Source organism: Cryptomeria japonica, chromosome 6, assembly GCF_030272615.1.
Source record: "Cryptomeria japonica chromosome 6, Sugi_1.0, whole genome shotgun sequence".
NCBI classification, from domain to species: domain Eukaryota; kingdom Viridiplantae; phylum Streptophyta; class Pinopsida; order Cupressales; family Cupressaceae; genus Cryptomeria; species Cryptomeria japonica.
In genome coordinates this window covers 581,187,996-581,205,841 of record NC_081410.1, presented here as the reverse complement: position 1 = coordinate 581,205,841, position 17,846 = coordinate 581,187,996, and the positions used below count along the sequence as shown (strand labels likewise).

The window sequence follows — 17,846 nt, the reverse complement described above, 5'->3', positions numbered from 1 at the left end:
GGTCATGGTACGGATTACTTGATTGACGAAGTGCACTCCTCTGTCACTGGTGATTTGAATTGGTATCCCGTACCTGGTGACAATCTGTTCGTACAAGAACTGTGCCGTACTCAGAGCCGTGTTAACTGGCAAGGCCCTAGCTTCTCCCCACTTGGTGAGATACTCCGTGGCAACTACAATATATTTGTACCGGTGTAGGTTACTTGGCTTCAGAGGTCCCACAAAGTCCAAACCCCATCGTTCGAATAGTTCTTGTGGCTGCGACGGGAAGAGAGGCATGAAGTCCCTCTTGAGAGGTTTTCCCGCTCGTTGACAAGTGTTGCATCTAATTAGCCACTCTCGGGTGTCAGTGTGTAGAGTTGGCCACCATAGACCTACGAGAAGCACTTTCCAGGCGTTTGCATCTGGTCCCATATGTCCACCTGCCAATCCGTTGTGTGCCTCCTTTAGTACACCGCGAATTTCCTCCTCCATGACACACCTCCTCAAGATTTGGTCGGGACCCATCTTAAATAGAAGCCCATTAATTAGTTGGAAGGTTTTACTCTTGAGTGCCAATTTCCTCCGTTTCCCTGAAGGCATCTCACTTGGAAATGTGGAGGTAGATAGGTACTGGCCTATCTTTTCATACTAGGTTGGTGGTATTGCAATTTGGAACAAGTGTGCATCTAGAAAGTCTTCGTTTACTCCCTCGGCTGGTTCCCCTGATCTGATCCTTGATAGTTGGTCGGCTATTACATGAACTTTCCTGGCCGTATGACAATGGTGAAGGTGAATTCCTGTAAGAGCAGTAGTCATCGACTTACCCTCCCTTGGATGATTGGTTTATTCACTAGGTACATTAGTGCCTGGTGGTCCATGTAAAATGTGAACGGTGTAGCCAACAAGTAGTGCCGGAACTTCTGTATTGCGTACACCATCCCTAGTGCCTCTCGCTCCGTTGTGCTATAGTTCCGTTCGGCCTTTGACAGAAGTCGACTTGCAAAGAAGATGGAATGGTCTAGTCCTTGCGCCCCTACTTGGGCAAGGGTAGCACCAATTGCAAAGTTGGAGGCGTTGATGTGCACGTGAAATTCTTTGTTCCAGTCTGGGTATACCAATATCAGTGCACTCACCAGCTGGTCTTTCAATTCCTTGAAGGCTTCTTCTTGCTCCTTACCCCACACAAACGGCTCTCCCTTCCTTGTCAACTTATCTTATTGCCAAGACACCTGCGCAAAGCCTTTGATGAATCTCCGGTACTAGTTGACATGCTGGAGGAATGATTTCACCCCTGTTATGTTTGTTGGGCTTTCCATGTTGACAATTACTCCTATGTTGTCTGGGTCTGTCCTTAATCCTTCCTTACAGACGATGTGGCCCTGGAGTTTCCCTTGTGGTACCGTAAACCTGCACTTCTTTGGATTCAGGGCTAACCTAGCCTTCCGACATCTTTCCATGCATTCCCCCAAAGCCTTCAAATGGGTGTGCTGATCGCTAAAAATCGACCAGTCATCCATAAATGTTCTGAAATTCCCTACTGACATCTTGTCAAAAATGTGCAGAATTATTCGCTGGAAGGTCACGGGCGCATTGCACAGCCTGAAGGGCATGCGATTATAAGCATACATTGCTTCGTCCACCACGAATGTGGTCTTCAGCTTATCTTCTTCCGCAATACTTATCTGATTGTACTCGGAGAATCCATCCAGAAATGTGTATATTTCGTGCCCGGCGACTTCTTCCAGGATACTCTCAGTGAATGGGATCGGAAATGGATCCTTGATGGTTACTGCATTTAGGTACCTAAAATCCACACATATCCTTATCTGATTAGCCTCTTTTTTAAGGGAGATGACTATTAGAGAAACCCAGTCACTTGTTTCCACTTTGAATATAATCTCCGCTTCTAACATTTTATTGATCTCCTCATTTACTTTGGCTGCGTAGTTTTTGTTCATCCTGTACGACCAGCTTCGTACCGGTTGGGCTCTTGGTACGAGGGTTATGCGATGTACGCATAGCTTCGACGGTACCCCCTTCAAGTCTATGTAGGTCCAGGCAAAGATGTCTGTATATTCCAGAAATATCTTGAAGGCTGCTGCCTTTAGCACGGGGTCCCAATCATCTCCTACTAGTATCACCCGTGGTTCTGCCTCACTGCCCAGATTAACCTTCTCCACACCTCGTTCCTTGTACTTGATGGGTTTATCCCGTTCAAACTGGTGGGTTGGCGTGTCGTCCATTCTTGCCATTCCCTCCTGGTATCTACCGTACTCCAGGGGAAAGGATTGTTCTTCCATCCCGCCGCTTGATTCTCCTATCTCACATATTTGCAGCATGTGACATTCCGGGTGGAAGACCTCATAGTCCTCCATTTGCCAATGAAAAAGTCCCACTAGTGAACTGGTTCCATCCTTGGAACACTCATCTAATTCCAACACTCCTTCCTTGTCGGGCTCTTTCCCTCCTCTGTCTCCGTCAAAACCCCACTCCCATCGATTTGAATCTTCTGAGTCGGAGTCCAATGACGCGAGCTCTTCGCTAACAGACTGGTTCCTTAGATCAATTACATACTTATGGCCGTCGTTCTCGATTGAGAGTGTATTCCTTTTCCAGTTGTGGTTAGCTTTGGCCATGATCAGCCACCCCCTTCCTAGAAGAGCGTCATACGCTTTCCTTTCCAGTGGAATGACTACAAAATCCAGAAGGAATTGCTGCGTCCCAATTATCGCCTTTTGTGCCATGAGGGTACCAAGGGGTTTGATGCCATGTTGATCCGCACCGACCAGGTGGAAGGTTGGTGGCCAGAGTGTCGGCTTGCCAAGGCTTCGCAAAGTTTCCTCTGGCAGTACATTGACTCCGGACCCACCATCAACAATGGTGTTTGTAAGCTTTTGTCCCAATATATCCATCTCTACCACTACGGGTTTCCATCCGACGTCCACCGCGAGTAGCATAGGGTTCATGGCATCCGTACCAGATTCCTTCACTAGGTCCGTACCATATTTTGCCATCGTTTGGTGTTCCTCACCGAGGGTAGTGTCCCCGGTTACATTTGTTAGAGCCATCCTTAATTGTGGCATGGTTTGTAGAAGGTTAGATATCCGTACGGGTATTTTGGTTTGTAACATTTGCTTGATGATAGTTTTCTCTGGTTCCAACTGGACTGGTGTATCGGCAGCCAGGTGCGAGGCCCTCTGCTCTCCAGCCATCGCCCGCTCGATATCCACCCTTGCCTCCTAGAGTCTTTCTTTTTGTGTGCAAGGGTCCGGGTACATGGCTTTCTTGTTTTGCAACCTTGTGATTGCCAGTACGTCTTCTCTTGATCCCTCCACATCAAGCATGTTCACCCCTTTTTGCTTTGGACAAATCTATGTCCTCGTGATTTCCTAGACTGCACCATCTACACAACAAACTTCCTGCATCACCTCCGTTTTGGCATTCTCGGGCAAAGTGACCCCATTCGTTGCACTTCTTGCACTGAATCACGGGTCGGCCCTTCCCATCGTATTGAATTCTGCTACTTGGTGTGTTATTATTGGATCTGTTGTTACCCCGCCGATTATTTTTGTACCCTCCAGGTGAGGCGTCAGAGTTTGCTGTTGGCTTCGGCGGTGTCATTGACGGTGTGGTTTGGTCGGGTTGGGCGTATAGCACTTGTGTGCTCCTTGCTTTCAAGTTGTACGGGCATTCCTTAGTGGAATGTGTCGTTACTTGGCAGATGTCACAGAAAGCTTTACGGGTACAACTTCCTTTAGTGTGTCCTTCAGTCTTGTAGTCAGTACACCATAGTTCTTTTCCTTCCCTACCACTTTCTTTGTCACCTTTTAACTCCTTCATCATCCTCATCATATCCTTCTGGAGTGCTTGCACGGTTTTGGATCCCCCGTCGCTGTCATCGTCCGTGCTATCACCATCGCTAGTTCGTCGCTTCCCTCGGGATGTCTTGTTTTCACTTTCAATATCCATGGCGTGGTTGTATGCTTCATCGTACGATGGCAGAGGGACCACTTTCATCGTCCTTCTCAGGGATGGTACCAATCCTTCCACGAACCACCGCTTCTTGAGGCAATCTGGCGGCTGGTTTTCCATTTTGTTAAGTAGTTCCCTCAGCCTTTTGTTATATGCGCGCACACTTTCGTTTTTTCCTTGTTTGGTGTTGTAAATTTCTGCCACAATTTCGTTGTTATCCCGTAGGAGTTTGAATTCTTCCTCGAAGGCCTTCCTCAGATTGCTCCAGGACGTTTTATGCTGAGCATCGAGGTTTGTGTACCAGTCAATAGCTATTTCTCGCAGAGTGGCTGGAAATGCCTTCACCCAGTAGTCCCGGTCGTCTTGGCCATTTGCTTCCTAGATGGTGAAGCATGTCTTGCAATGCCGTATGGGGTCCTCTGACCCGTCGCTCATGAATTTTGGGAGTTTCTGCTTCTCCAGGGTGTGTGCCATCGTTCTTTTCTGTATGGTTTTATGTAGTGCTTGGAAATGGCTATATGTCGGGAAGGTATTATGTGTCCGGGAGGTACCGTACGTCCCTGGTCTGGTTGGACCCTTGTCAGTCGGGCTTTGGTCACCTTCGCTTCTATAGTCCCTTCTTCCCGGGGTTTTCGGATCTGACCCTCCTATTTTGATGCCCTCTGACAAGGACAAAATTTTAATGCTAGATAACGTTGCTTCAAAAATAGTGGCGATTTCCTCGTGCAGGTCTCGTACCGCCTCCTCTCCTTGTTCAGAGTATTCTGACGGGGTGCTTTGCAACTCGGCTCCGGAGTCCTCTTCACTTGACGTCGAGTGTGGGGCCTGGTCGGTGAGATCTTCCTCCACTACGTTTGGAAGTTGCAGGTTCTTGGCGACCTCGGCCAACTCCTTCCATGTACACGGTTCTTGCCTCTCTCGACTACGACTCCGACTCACACTCCGATTTCTGCTATTTTTCTCCGGACTCTTCAAGTCGGCAACCTACCTTACTCGTCGTCTCCTTTTGGCCTGTTCTTTTATGCGGAGAGATCTCCATACAGTTCCCTCATTTACTCCTTCGGTGGTAGCGGTACGTCTATCTTTGTTTGGCTGTAGGGGCATCAAGTGCCGGAGGTATGGCACCGATTAGCCTCCCTCTCCTCTTCCTCCCTATGACTCCGCTCCTCGTACCGTTAGAGGACTTGTTGCCGCCGAAGTTCCTTTGCCGTCTCCTCCCTTCGGTCTTGGAGTGCAATCAGATTTTTGGCAAGTAACCTTGGAATACTTCCGAGGAGGTCAAAGACGGGGGTGCTGACGGTGAGTTCACCACGTACCGTGCCTTCCGAGATGGCTCTCTCTTGAGCCTCTCGCTGCATGTACTGCGTGACCGACACGTCCCACAACTCCACCAAGTCTGTCGTCAACTGATCCTCTCGGTCTTCTTGCGCGGTGCTCTCTTTGTGCGTGTCGCTGTCCACGACAATTAATTGCTGGTTAAATGGCCGGCCCATTAATTGCTTCCGCCTACCGCCATAGTTATCTCCAGGTTCGTTCAGGAAATGACGCTAAAATGTTTAGTCCTAAATGTATGGCTGGTGAAGAAACAGATAACACAGTATTTCCCGCAGGTACCAAGTATTCATGAACCAGAACAATTGTACATCTTAACATAAATGACAATGATAATATTTAGACCAAAAAAGTTATATCTTTATTCCAGTGTCCAGAATTGTCCATACATAATCCCCCTGCCGAGGTTCCAACCAAACAATATATAGACCCGACAGTTGGTCAAGATGCCAACTGTCACCAACTCCCAACTACCCGACGGGAACCTCTCGGCAACAACATAAACATAACACACTTATAACTATTATTCTTACTAACATACGCTTTTACCCCTAACAAATATTCCTCTTTCATAGCCTTTTCTCAATGAGGTTGATTTTTAGCTTACTCAAAAGAATGGGGATCATTTGTATTTATAACATTAGACATCAAAACATACTTGCAATAATTGGCCTTTTTAACTTTAGATTGATTCATTCTAGCTAAAATATTATCACTTTCTTGAAGCAAATTTTTAAACCATTTAGGCTTTCTTTTAGATGTAGGAGTATTATTATTTGAATAAGAATCATGAAAAGAAGATTTATTATTTTCATTTTCACTATCACTATGACTAAGAGATGCATTAGAAGGGTTAGAGGAGGATGATTATCCTCAACTACCACAACTTTACTTTGAGCAAATTCATTATCATGCATTTTAGAATAACCATGAACACTATTTTCAACAATGCATACATCTCTAACAACTTTAACTTTTTAAGTGATAGGATTATAAAGTCTATAAGTTTTAGATGTTCATCATACCCAACAAAAATATGCTAAGAAGATTTAGAATATAATTTTTGCCTTTGTTGTTTAGGTTTATAAACATAAGCAATTGAACCAAAAAAATTTAAATACTTGAGATTAGGCTTCCTACCAGACCAAGTCTCTTCAAGAGTTTTATGCTTTAAAGCTTTGGTAGGAGTTCTATTAATAATATAATTAGCACAAAACATAGCTTCAACCCAAAATTTATAAGGCATATTTTTCTTATGTAACATACATCTAGCCATTTCAACAATAGTTCTATGCTTCCTTTCCACTACACCATTTTGTTGAGGTGTATAGTGAATGGTTAACTCATATTTAATACCAAATGACTTCAAATAACCATTGAAAGCATTATTCACATATTTTTTTACCATTATTAGTTTTAAGAATTTTGAGTTTAAAATCAGATTGTTTTTCAATTTTTTTATAAAATTCAACAAAAATATCAAGAACTTGATCCTTACTGTGAAAAACTAGATTCAAGTTCTTCTAGAATGATTATCAACAAAAGCAAGTGCATCCTTTGATCCTTGGATGAAGGTATTTTCCGTGGGTCCCAAAAGGTCACTATGTATGAGGTGCAATTTATGATGTGCCCTCCATGCTCAACCTTATGAAATGGGTTCCCTATGCATACAATTGTAGATGGTACAATACTAATAAATCCTTCTACCATATTAGATTTTTGCATCAAGGCAATATTGTTGGCATTGATATGATCAAGTCTTTCATGCCGAACATTAAAATCAGTTGTAGATAATAAATAATATTTAGAATGAGAAAACTCGTAATATTTGAACAAATTATCATTGTCCAATTTAGCTATGGAAAAGAAATTATCTTTCAATTCAGGAACATATAAAACATCACACAACTTACCATTAAGCACATTCACATCTTCAATTGCTTCTACTTTACAACTATGATTATTATCAAGTTGAAGAGGAACAATAGATGTGTGAAGTTGCATAGAATCAAATACTTCTTTTTGTGAAGTAACATGTTGATAAGCATGTGAATCCATTATTCTTTCAAAAGGTTTTGAAGCATTATAACTACAACTAGAAGCATGTCTAGATTGATTTGGATTGTTATTGAAAATTTTAAAATTAGGTTTATTTTGTTGAGTATTTTTTGGGATTGGCTTTTTATCATGTTGCTTCTTAAAACAAGTGTTAGACAAATGACTATAATTACCACAATGATTACAATGAGGTCTCCTAGAAGAAATATTCTTTTGATTATAATTAGTATTATTATGATAAGATTTAGAATTAGAATAGTGGTAATTACGAGATTTGAAATTTTGATTATGATTCTTAGATAGAAAAACATGCTTAGTATTTTTAAGACTAGCAAATTGTTAAAATTACTCTCAGTCGTAAACAAAATCGTAATCTGATAATTAGCACCCAGAAATTCGATTTTATGTTACTTGTGATTTATTGGGATTTAATTAAGTTAGTATTAAACTAACATATTAATTTGCTAAATGTGATGTTTGGTTTAAAGTAAATCCGCCGGTGTAGAAGGATCGTGGCTCCACACAGGGGTCATGACCCTATGTGGAACCACGTGGTTCCACATAGGATCGTGACCCCCTGTGGAGGCACGATCCAATGAAGACATAAGATATATATCCGCCTCCCATTATTGAATAAGAAAACAAGTATGATACATGCGGTAAAGGGAGAATACATATAATTAGTTGATCTTCATATCTATAGAGGCAAACTGATAAATGTTAAAATCAGTTTTATATTTCTTCATATCAAACAATAACAATATAAATTCATTGTCTCAGAATTCTGATTGTTCTGAAAGTCATCACAGTCTGTTTACATTTACATGGTATTAGAGCCTAACTACTTAAAGATTCAAATAGACTGAAAGCGAAGTTTACAAAATTGAAGAGTTCTAAAATGGCGAACACAATCAGATTCAAGGACAGACTTGAAGGAGCAGCAAATTTTCTGGCTTGGAAAGTCAGAATTATGATAGTGTTAAAAGAGAACAAAGTAATCAAATTCATAAAAGAAGACAAGCCCGAACTTGTAGACGAACCTGAGAAAACTGTATGGAATGAAGGAAATGATAAAGCTGTAAAAATCATGATAGATGCAATAAGGGATCACATAATACCACTTATTTTAAAACATGACAACGCATATGAAATGTTCAAAACCCTTGAAAGGACGTATGAAATAAACAATCCGAGCAAAACCCTAGCTCTAAAAAGACAGTTGAACCACATAAGTATAAATAAAGGTGAAACAATAAACTCATACTTCATGAGGATAGGTTCACTCAGAGATCAACTGCAAAAACTTGATTATCATGTCGAGAAGCAAGAACTATCAATTACCTGAATCCTGGGAATCATTCAAACAAGGCATAAATGCAAGGGATAAATTCACAGAATTTGATCGACTAAGGGATGACTGTCTCCTTGAAGAATCAAGGCAAATGAAAGGGGGAAATCACAAAACTAAAGATGAAGACCTCCACATTCTGAATACCGACTCCCGTAAGAAAGGCAAGAAGAGAAACTTCAAGAAGAGAAAATCCCATCATGGGAAAAGCTTTCATAAGAAAGACATGTCAAAAATCCAATGTCATAGATGTGATCAATACGGACATATGTCATTTAACTGTCCTGATAAAGTAAAACAGCAGGCATCATTCGCCAAAGTAGAGAGGAACACAGAACTTGAATCTGAGAAGTTTGTATTATATTCAACACTATCATGTCAAGCTTCAAACAAGTCTAACACTTGGGTGATAGACAATGGATCGTCAAGACATGCCACTGAATTCAGAGAATTACTAGACTCAATGGAAAAGGGATCAAATGAAGAGGTAACAATAGGGGATGACTCTGCACATCCTGTAAAGGGTGTCGGGACATGTACAATCAGACTGAAGTCTGGAATCTCAATCCAACTCACCGGGGTACTATTTGTACTAGGCATCAAAAGGAACTTAGTCTCTATCTCTGCACTTGAGGACAACGGATATAGAGTCTCATTCATAGAAGGAAAGGTAATGGCATGGCCAAAAACAGCCACCTTAGAAAGAGCACAAGTGATTGGTTAGAGACAAGGGCACCTATATGAATTGTGTAATGAGCCAAATCAAACCTTACTTCATGAAGTCATAGATCAAGCAGAAATTTGGCATAGAAGACTAGGGCACTTACATTTTCGTGCTCTACCCTCTATGGAGAAATTAGTCACAAGACTACCTAAACTAAAGCCAATTCATTCAGATGTTTGTAAAGGATGTGCACTAGGGAAAAACACTAAAAGCTCTTTTCCTTGCAGTTCTAGAAAAACTAAAGGGGTACTAGAACTAGTTCACTCTGACTTATGTGGGCCTATGTCTGAACAATCACTAGGAAACGCATTATACTATGTCATCTTTGTAGACGATTTTTCTAGGAAAACTTGGATTTATTTCCTTAAAAGTAGAGAATCTAAAGATATTCTTAGGAAATTTAAAGAGTTCAAATCTATTATAGAAAATCACTCTGGTAGGAAAATCAAAACTCTTAGGACTGACAATGGTAGGGAATACACATCAGAAGTGTTTAAAGAGTTTTGTAAAGATGCTGGGATTAAGAGGGAGTTCACTGTACCTTACAATCCTCAACAAAACGGGGTTGCTGAAAGAAAAAATAGAACAATAGTAGAAGCGGCAAGAGCTATGTTGTTAGATCAAAACCTAGAAACTGCACTTTGGGGAGAAGCCACTAATACCGCTGTATACATTCAAAACAGATGTCCTCACTCTCATATTGGTGACAAAACTGCTGAAGAAGTCTTTATTGGAATTAAACCTAATATTAGCCATCTCAAAATATTTGGATGTCCTGTTTATATTCATGTACCTAAGGAGAAAAGAACTAAATTAGAACCTACTGGACAGAAAGGGATTTTTGTAGGATATAGTGAAACATCTAAAGCCTACCGAATATTCATCCCTGGTCAAAGACAAATAGAATTAAGCAGAGATGTCATATTTGAGGAAGATATAGCTATTAACAAAACAAGGAGTTCCATCACACCTGAAATCCCAACTAATTCCATTAATTTGGAAGAAGATTCTCTTTCTGAAACTCAGAGGGAGCATCCTGAGGATAACTCCTTGGAACTTGAGAACACTACAACAGAGAATCCTAGGAAGAGACCACTATGGGCCACTAAAACAGTACATGAAGCAGAATCCTTTGCAGCACCTAGAGGAACAGTTAGAGAAAGCAAAAGACCTTCAAAGTTTTCTAGCTATGTTACTCTAATGACAGACCTCATAAATGCTGAACCTTCAAGTGCCGAAGAGGCTCTTAAACAACAAGTATGGAAGGATGCCATGGTAGAGGAATATCAATCTATCTTAAAGAATGATTTGTGGAAAATTGTGCCTAGACCTAAAGGAAAATCAGTTGTATCTTCTAAATGGCTCTTTAAAATTAAGCATGCTGCTGATGGCAGTTTAGAAAAACATAAGGCAAGATTTGTTGCTCGAGGCTTCTCACAGAAGGAAGGAATTGACTAGGAAGAAACATTTGCACCTGTTGCACGATACACTTCTGTCAGGACAATCCTGGCTATAGCAGCATCTAAAGGATGGAAAGTTCATCAAATGGATGTAAAAACTGCATTTTTGAATGGAACAATTGAAGAAGAAGTATATCTAGAGCAACCTGAGGGATTTGAGGTAAATAATGCTAAAACACATGTATGCAAGTTAGAGAAAGCACTGTATGGATGAAAACAAGCTCCCAGAGCATGGTACGAAAGAATTGACAGTTACTTATTAGAGATAGGTTTCTCTAAAAACATTGCTGATCCAAATCTGTATTTCAAAATAATCAAAGGTGAAATGTTGATACTCATATTATATGTAGATGACTTATTAATTACAGGCGAAGATCATCTCATTGGAAAATGCAAACAGGAACTAGCTTCAGAGTTTGAGATGAAGGATTTAGGTCTACTCCATTATTTCCTTGGATTAGAAGTATGGCAAAAACCAGATGGTATTTATCTAAATCAAGGTAAATATACCATTGACATTCTGAAGAGATTTGGAATGATGAATTGTAAGCCAATGTCATCTCCTATGGAAACAAACCTACATAAACTAAAAGAAGCTATAGCAGATTCCAAATTTGTAGATTCAACATTACACAGACAGATTATTGGATCATTAATGTACCTACTCAATACCCGACCTGATATATGTTATGCAGTAAATGCACTCAGCCAACACATGGTTGAACCCAAAGAAATACATTTGGTTGCAGTAAAGCATATATTGAGATATCTACGAGGTACCTTAGACTATTGACTGCATTATGAACACACTGCATTGAACCTACATGGATACTCTGATTCAGATTGGGCTGGAAGCGTGATAGACAGGAAGAGCACTTCAGGATGTTGTTTCAGCTTAGGATCAGCTATGGTATCTTGGATCTGCAGAAAACAATCATCCGTAGCTCAGAGCTCCACAGAAGCTGAATATATAGCTGCATCCATGGCAGCTAAGGAAGCCGTATGGTTGAGAAAATTGATAGTAGGACTGTTTGGTGAAAGTCTGAAGCCTACTATCATTCATTGTGACAATCAAAGCTGCATTAAACTTTCAGTGAATCCAGTTTTCCATGATAGATCCAAGCACATTGAGATCCCATATCACTATGTAAGAGACATGACAGAGAGAAAGGTAATAAGACTGGAATATGTCAATACAGGAGATCAGACAACTGACATTCTCACCAAACCCCTAGCAAGAGTGAAAATTGATCACTTCAGGAGGTATCTTGGTATGGTTAAAATGTAATTGATGTCTAAAATTATGTAAACTTCTTGGTCACATATTTGAGTATATGAAGTATGTAACCTTTCCCTATGTTCATTCCTAAAGGATGACGATTCTTTAGTTAATAAACACTTGTATTTTAACATTGTAAGGTGATGATCTTATAAATGTTTTCAGACAATTTGAATATCAGTAATATGATAAGTTATAGTAGACATTATTTAAGCGGATTAATGTCAGTGCACATACTATAACAAGGATATCAAAGTGAGTATATCCTAGTATCACAGGCTGATACTTAAAATTGGATATCAAAGTGAGTATATCCTTAGTATCACAGGCTGATACTTAAAATTAGATATCAAAGTGAGAATCACAGGATGATTCTTCACACCTAGGTGATGTAATTATCATGAGATTAGTGTTGAGCTAAATTAAGTTTTAGATCTATACTCCTAAGACTAAGAGGGAGTGTTAAAATTAGTCTCAGTCGTAAACAAAATCGTAATCTGATAATTAGCACCCAAAAATTCGATTTATGTTACTTGCGATTTATTGGGATTTAATTAAGTATTAAACTAACATATTAATTTGGTAAATGTGATGTTTGGTTTAAAGTAAATCCACCGGTGTAGAAGGATTGTGGCTCCACACAGGGGTCACGACCCTATGTGGAACCACGTGGTTCCACATAGGATCGTGACCCCTTGTGGAGGCACGATCCAATGAAGACATAAGATATATATCCGCCTCCCATTATTGAATAAGAAAACAAGTACGATACATGTGGTAAAGGGAGAATACATATAATTAGTTGATCTTCATTTCTACAGAGGCAAACTGATAAATCTTAAAATCAGTTTTATATTTCTTCATATCAAACAATAACAATATAAATTCATTGTCTCAGAATTCTGATTGTTCTGAAAGTCATCACAGTCTGTTTACATTTACACAAATCAACTCAACTTAGCTTCTTCTTGGTGTAACAAACTAAAAAATATCATTAGTAAATTGACTAATTAAAAATGAATAAATGACTGAGTATGAATATTAGAAATAAATTGTTGAAATTGTTAGGAAGACATTTTTAATAATATTATGAATAAATTTAAGATCTGCAAGTTGAACTCCTAAACTATTTAATTGACTATTAAAAGAATCAAATTTTAATAAGAAATCATCCATATTTTTGAATTTTGTATACCTAAAATCTTTAAGTTGATATTGAAGTTGGACCTTCCTTGACTTATTTGAAATATCATAAGTAGATTTGAGAATCGACCATGCTTCATATGCTTTCATGCAATTCTTGATGAGAACATAAAGTTCGGGAACCATGGAAATGCCTATGAGACCAAGGGCTTCCTCGTTTGGAGCCTTCCATTTTTTCATGATTGGTGAGAGGTGCAATTGAAGCCGGTTTTGACGTTGGATCCATCGTAACATCCAAAATATGTTTTAAAAAAAGGATAAATGAGATATGTGTTTTCCAAGAATGATAATTAGAGATATTTAATTTAATTTTTGGAATTAAAGTTGACATGATTGCAAAACACTTGAATAAAATAGGTTAGCTGAGAAAAATAAAATTATCCGCTTTTCTTAATAAAATTGAATTGAAATTTAAACAATTTTTTTATTAAAAACTTTGATAGTAAAAAAAATTGAAATTGTTTTTTTTTTAAATCTTTGTGGAATTTAAACTTATATTGATATTTGAAATGAAAAGCTTAATAAAATTTAAATTACTAAAATGATTAACTTAATAATTATTTGAATTAAAAAACTTTGAAATTTATACTTTAAAATTAAAAAAACTCTAAACTTATATTTATATTTGAAAAAAAACTTTAATAATGAAGCTTAGGCTTTAATATTAGAAACAACTTAAATACAAATTTTGCTTGTTTTAAAAAAACCTGTTAATATATAGATTGAAAAAATTAAAAAAACTTCTAAATTAACAAGTTTTAAAACTTTTACAAAGTTTTGGTAGCCAAGTTAAGAATAAAAAACAAACTTTAGAAATTAAAAGATACAAGTGAATAGCCCTAGCAAAGCTGTTACAATTTTAACTTCTAGGAAGGAACGAAATGCAGGTAAATTGTAGAATGCAGAGACAGGAATTAGGCATTGCAGAGACAAGAATTAAGCGCTGCAGGTAAATTCAAATAGGTGTGGGATTGGACAAATGTAGCTGCTTTACTACAAAGATAGTCTCTGCAAAAAAAACCACAAAGAAGCTGGCAGAGGCACTGGATTGCCCAGAGATGGAAACGGCTGGGAGAAGATAGGCGTAGGTTTTCTTTACCAAACAATGAGCCGTAGTTAACAGAAAATGCAAGGACAAATACACACAGAGGCGTAACAGCTAGTAGAAGACAGGGCGGGTCAAGAGGGCAGCCAAACAAATACAATGCTCGAGTAGAAAGAGATAAGGGAGAAGAAGAAAACTATTAATCAGTTAGATGATGCCTTTACAAAATTATTATATGAAATTTAAAAATGTAATACAAAATGGAACTTAAATATAATTGTAAATAAAACTTGAAAATTGATTTAACAATCCAAAGAATGATATAGATACAAGTAATGTAAAAAAGTAATGGAGTAGGAATCAATGTTTTTATATTAACAACATATAAGCAATGATAAAATGAATGAAATACAATTATTAGAAATAAACAAAAATGAAGTAGAAATAGACAGATTTTCAGATTTTTGGAAATAACCTGGTGCATGAAATGTTCATTTGAAAACAAAAATAAGAACTTCTTAGAGAGTTTACGAAAAATAAAAATATAAAGATTTAAAATAATGCAAGATTATTGCAGAGATTTAAACAAACTATTCCAGATTTAAAACTGAAAACACAATTAGAGATCCCTGTGCAAGATAAACACAAAAAAGATAAACAGATTTTCTCTTCTCGCAAAAAGTGTCTCCAATGGTGAATGCTCTAAATACAAATGGTAAACTTTCAACAATACAGCTCAAAAGAGGATTAGTAACACTTGCTCTGATACCATGAAAGGAAAAATAAAAGAAATAAAAGAACGTACTAATCCAAAAGTGATTGTTTGAACGAAAATATTACCATCAGAGTTGAAAATCAGGATGTCCAAGATCAAGCACACCAAGAACTTTAGTTGAGACAAAAGATTTTGTAAGGGGGGAAAAGCAAAAAAAACCCCAATATTATTAAGATGGCATAAAGCCCAAGAATATACAATGAGAGAAGGAGAGAGAGAGCTTAAGCTTACAATGCTTCATGTGAAGAATGATAGAAGCACCTCAAATAAATAGAGGTGAGAGAGGAGTTGCAAATGTAACTCCCAAGTCTATGCGTGCCACCTTTCATCCTATGTGTGTGCAAAGTGTCAAAATCCTCATAAGGAGGAATCTACACCTAAACTCTAATATTCCACATATTACAAATCTAATACATGAGTTATTCTCACACGTGTGAGAACACTCAAGTAAGACAAAAGACTTGTAGGTATTCTTTTGGAATATTTTTACAAGTAACTAAGAAAAAGAAATAACCTTTACCAAATAAAGATTAATTTTCTAACACTTTTGTTCCATTTTTGTGTAACATTGAAATGCTAATTAAAATGCTAACAATTAGCACCTTTTCCACTGCACTTTAGGTGCCCTTGCTTCCACCACTTCTTCACTAGTGAATCAAGCCTAATCTTATACCTTACTAATATGGAAAGATCTTCTGTCATTTAATTGTTGCTTGTATTCTCAATATTCCATTTCGAACCTTTCGAAAGAGGATTTGACAATTGAAGTTGCATTTAAAAGAAAAATTACCCTATAGTGGAAACTCATGGAATAATGAATGCCAACAATGCACATTGGTGTAATCTAAATAGAGCCCAAATATTGAGTCTAGAGCAGATAAACAAACCTATCGAGACCTTGCGATTTTGTTCCTCTGTTCTTGGTTTATTTCATCTTTTTTTATTGTGCTGATACTCTGTATGAAATAACTTTTAGTTTGTGTAGTCTAAGGGACTTTTCTGCTGGTAACATTCTTGAAGTGCAAGTCACAGTTAATCTTCAATACTTGGATATTAATCTTCCAGGTTTTGCTTTGTTTTATTTATTGTTGAAAAAATACAAATAAAATGGATAGTTTTATGTTTTTTAAGGTCTGTGGTATATGTGTTTGTAGTAATTTTCCTAATATTAGCCTCTCATTAGGTGGCTTGTAAAGACATGACGTTTTGTCCTATTAGTTTATCTAAGATATTCAAATTTGGCTTGGCTGGTTTAATTTTTGTCAAATGGTTTAACTTAAATTCATTGTACATTTTTTATTAAGTCATTTGAACATTATCAAGAACTGATTCTAATGTGAAGTAAATGTAGTGATTGCTGTTGAAAATTGTAAGAAAACTTTGCTTTTTACTGGCTCTATTGTTTCTCGCATTTTCAGTGTCAGTATAGCTCTCACTGAGATTAATTTATAAACTTATTTACTCTGATCTCCAGGTAAGTGGCATCTGTTAACAATTGGTTTCAAGGAAGGAACTTAGTCAAAATTGTTATTAACAGTCTTCTATATAATTAATTTTTTCATTTGCTTATTTTTTTATTTGTAAATATCTGAGGATCTAAAGTTTCTTATCTGGAATTTTGATTAATGGAATTTAATTTATAGGATATGCCATGTAGCTTGTATTTTTCATCGAATTAGAGGATGGCTGTAAAATTATTGCAACTTTTGATTTTCAGCTTATATGTTTTGAGAAAAGATGTTATTGCATTAGTATTTTCCCAAAATTTTATTGACTCTATCATAGGAGCAACCATTATAATAACCTCAAGTTTCAACAATGATATTTTATATATAGGTACTTGAAAACATAAAGAGAACATGCGACCTTAATGGAGTTGAATGCAAGGTAATTTATAATTTTATATTATACATCTATTCTTTCCTCTGAAAATCTTGGTTTAGCAAGCATTTAACATTCTGTTTTGTGTATTTGCTCATTAAGTGTTTCTATATTATCTAGTTTCTTGGACTTATTTCCAATGGTCTTTTGGATCTTAGATTATGGGTCTAACGTGGGGTGAGTGGGACCTAACATATTTTGATTTGTGCCCTCAAATAGTTCTGGGTGCTGATGTTCTTTATGAAAATAGGAGTAAGTTTTTGTTAACTATTTTTTGATACACGTGTTGAATGTGGAGGTTTTATCTTCTTTCACATTCTCAAAAAATAATTCATTGTTTCTTTTTGTTAATATCCTCAAAGGTTTTGATGATCTACTCGCAACAGTGAAATTTCTTCTGCAAAATGATCCAAATGCTCTGTTTGTGACTTCATATCAAAGGCGTAGGTATGCTGTGCTAATTGTTTTTTCCCATGTTCTTGTCTTGAATTAAGCAATAAATGAGTTATAAATCATTTTCGTACAATTCTACAAATGATTCTTAAGTATCCAACATTGCCACTTTGATGCTTTTTGCATGGTTCCATTGAGTTTAAGGATTGTGGGATGGAGGGGATAGGTTTTTGGGACAGGACCAAAGGCCTAATTTTGGGGATGACAAGGGCGATAGTACACATAATGTATAATAATAAATATTTTGATATAATTATTAATAAATTTTGATGTATAATATATAATATTTATTTCTATGTATATTATGTTAAATTTGTGCCCTAGATCAGTAATC

The 17,846-nt window shown here is 37.5% G+C and overlaps 1 protein-coding gene across 1 annotated transcript in view; it reads left to right on the top strand.

Annotated features, from left to right (window-relative positions):
• LOC131035688 (uncharacterized) overlaps positions 1-17,552 on the top strand; it is a 122,239-nt gene extending 104,687 nt beyond the window's left edge. Inside the window, exons 4-6 of the mRNA XM_059222181.1 lie at positions 17,015-17,065; positions 17,218-17,311; positions 17,422-17,552. Coding sequence (XP_059078164.1) covers positions 17,015-17,065; positions 17,218-17,311; positions 17,422-17,552 — 276 coding nt within the window. The remainder of the gene's footprint in view (positions 1-17,014; positions 17,066-17,217; positions 17,312-17,421) is intronic.
• Positions 17,553-17,846: the final 294 nt, after the last annotated feature.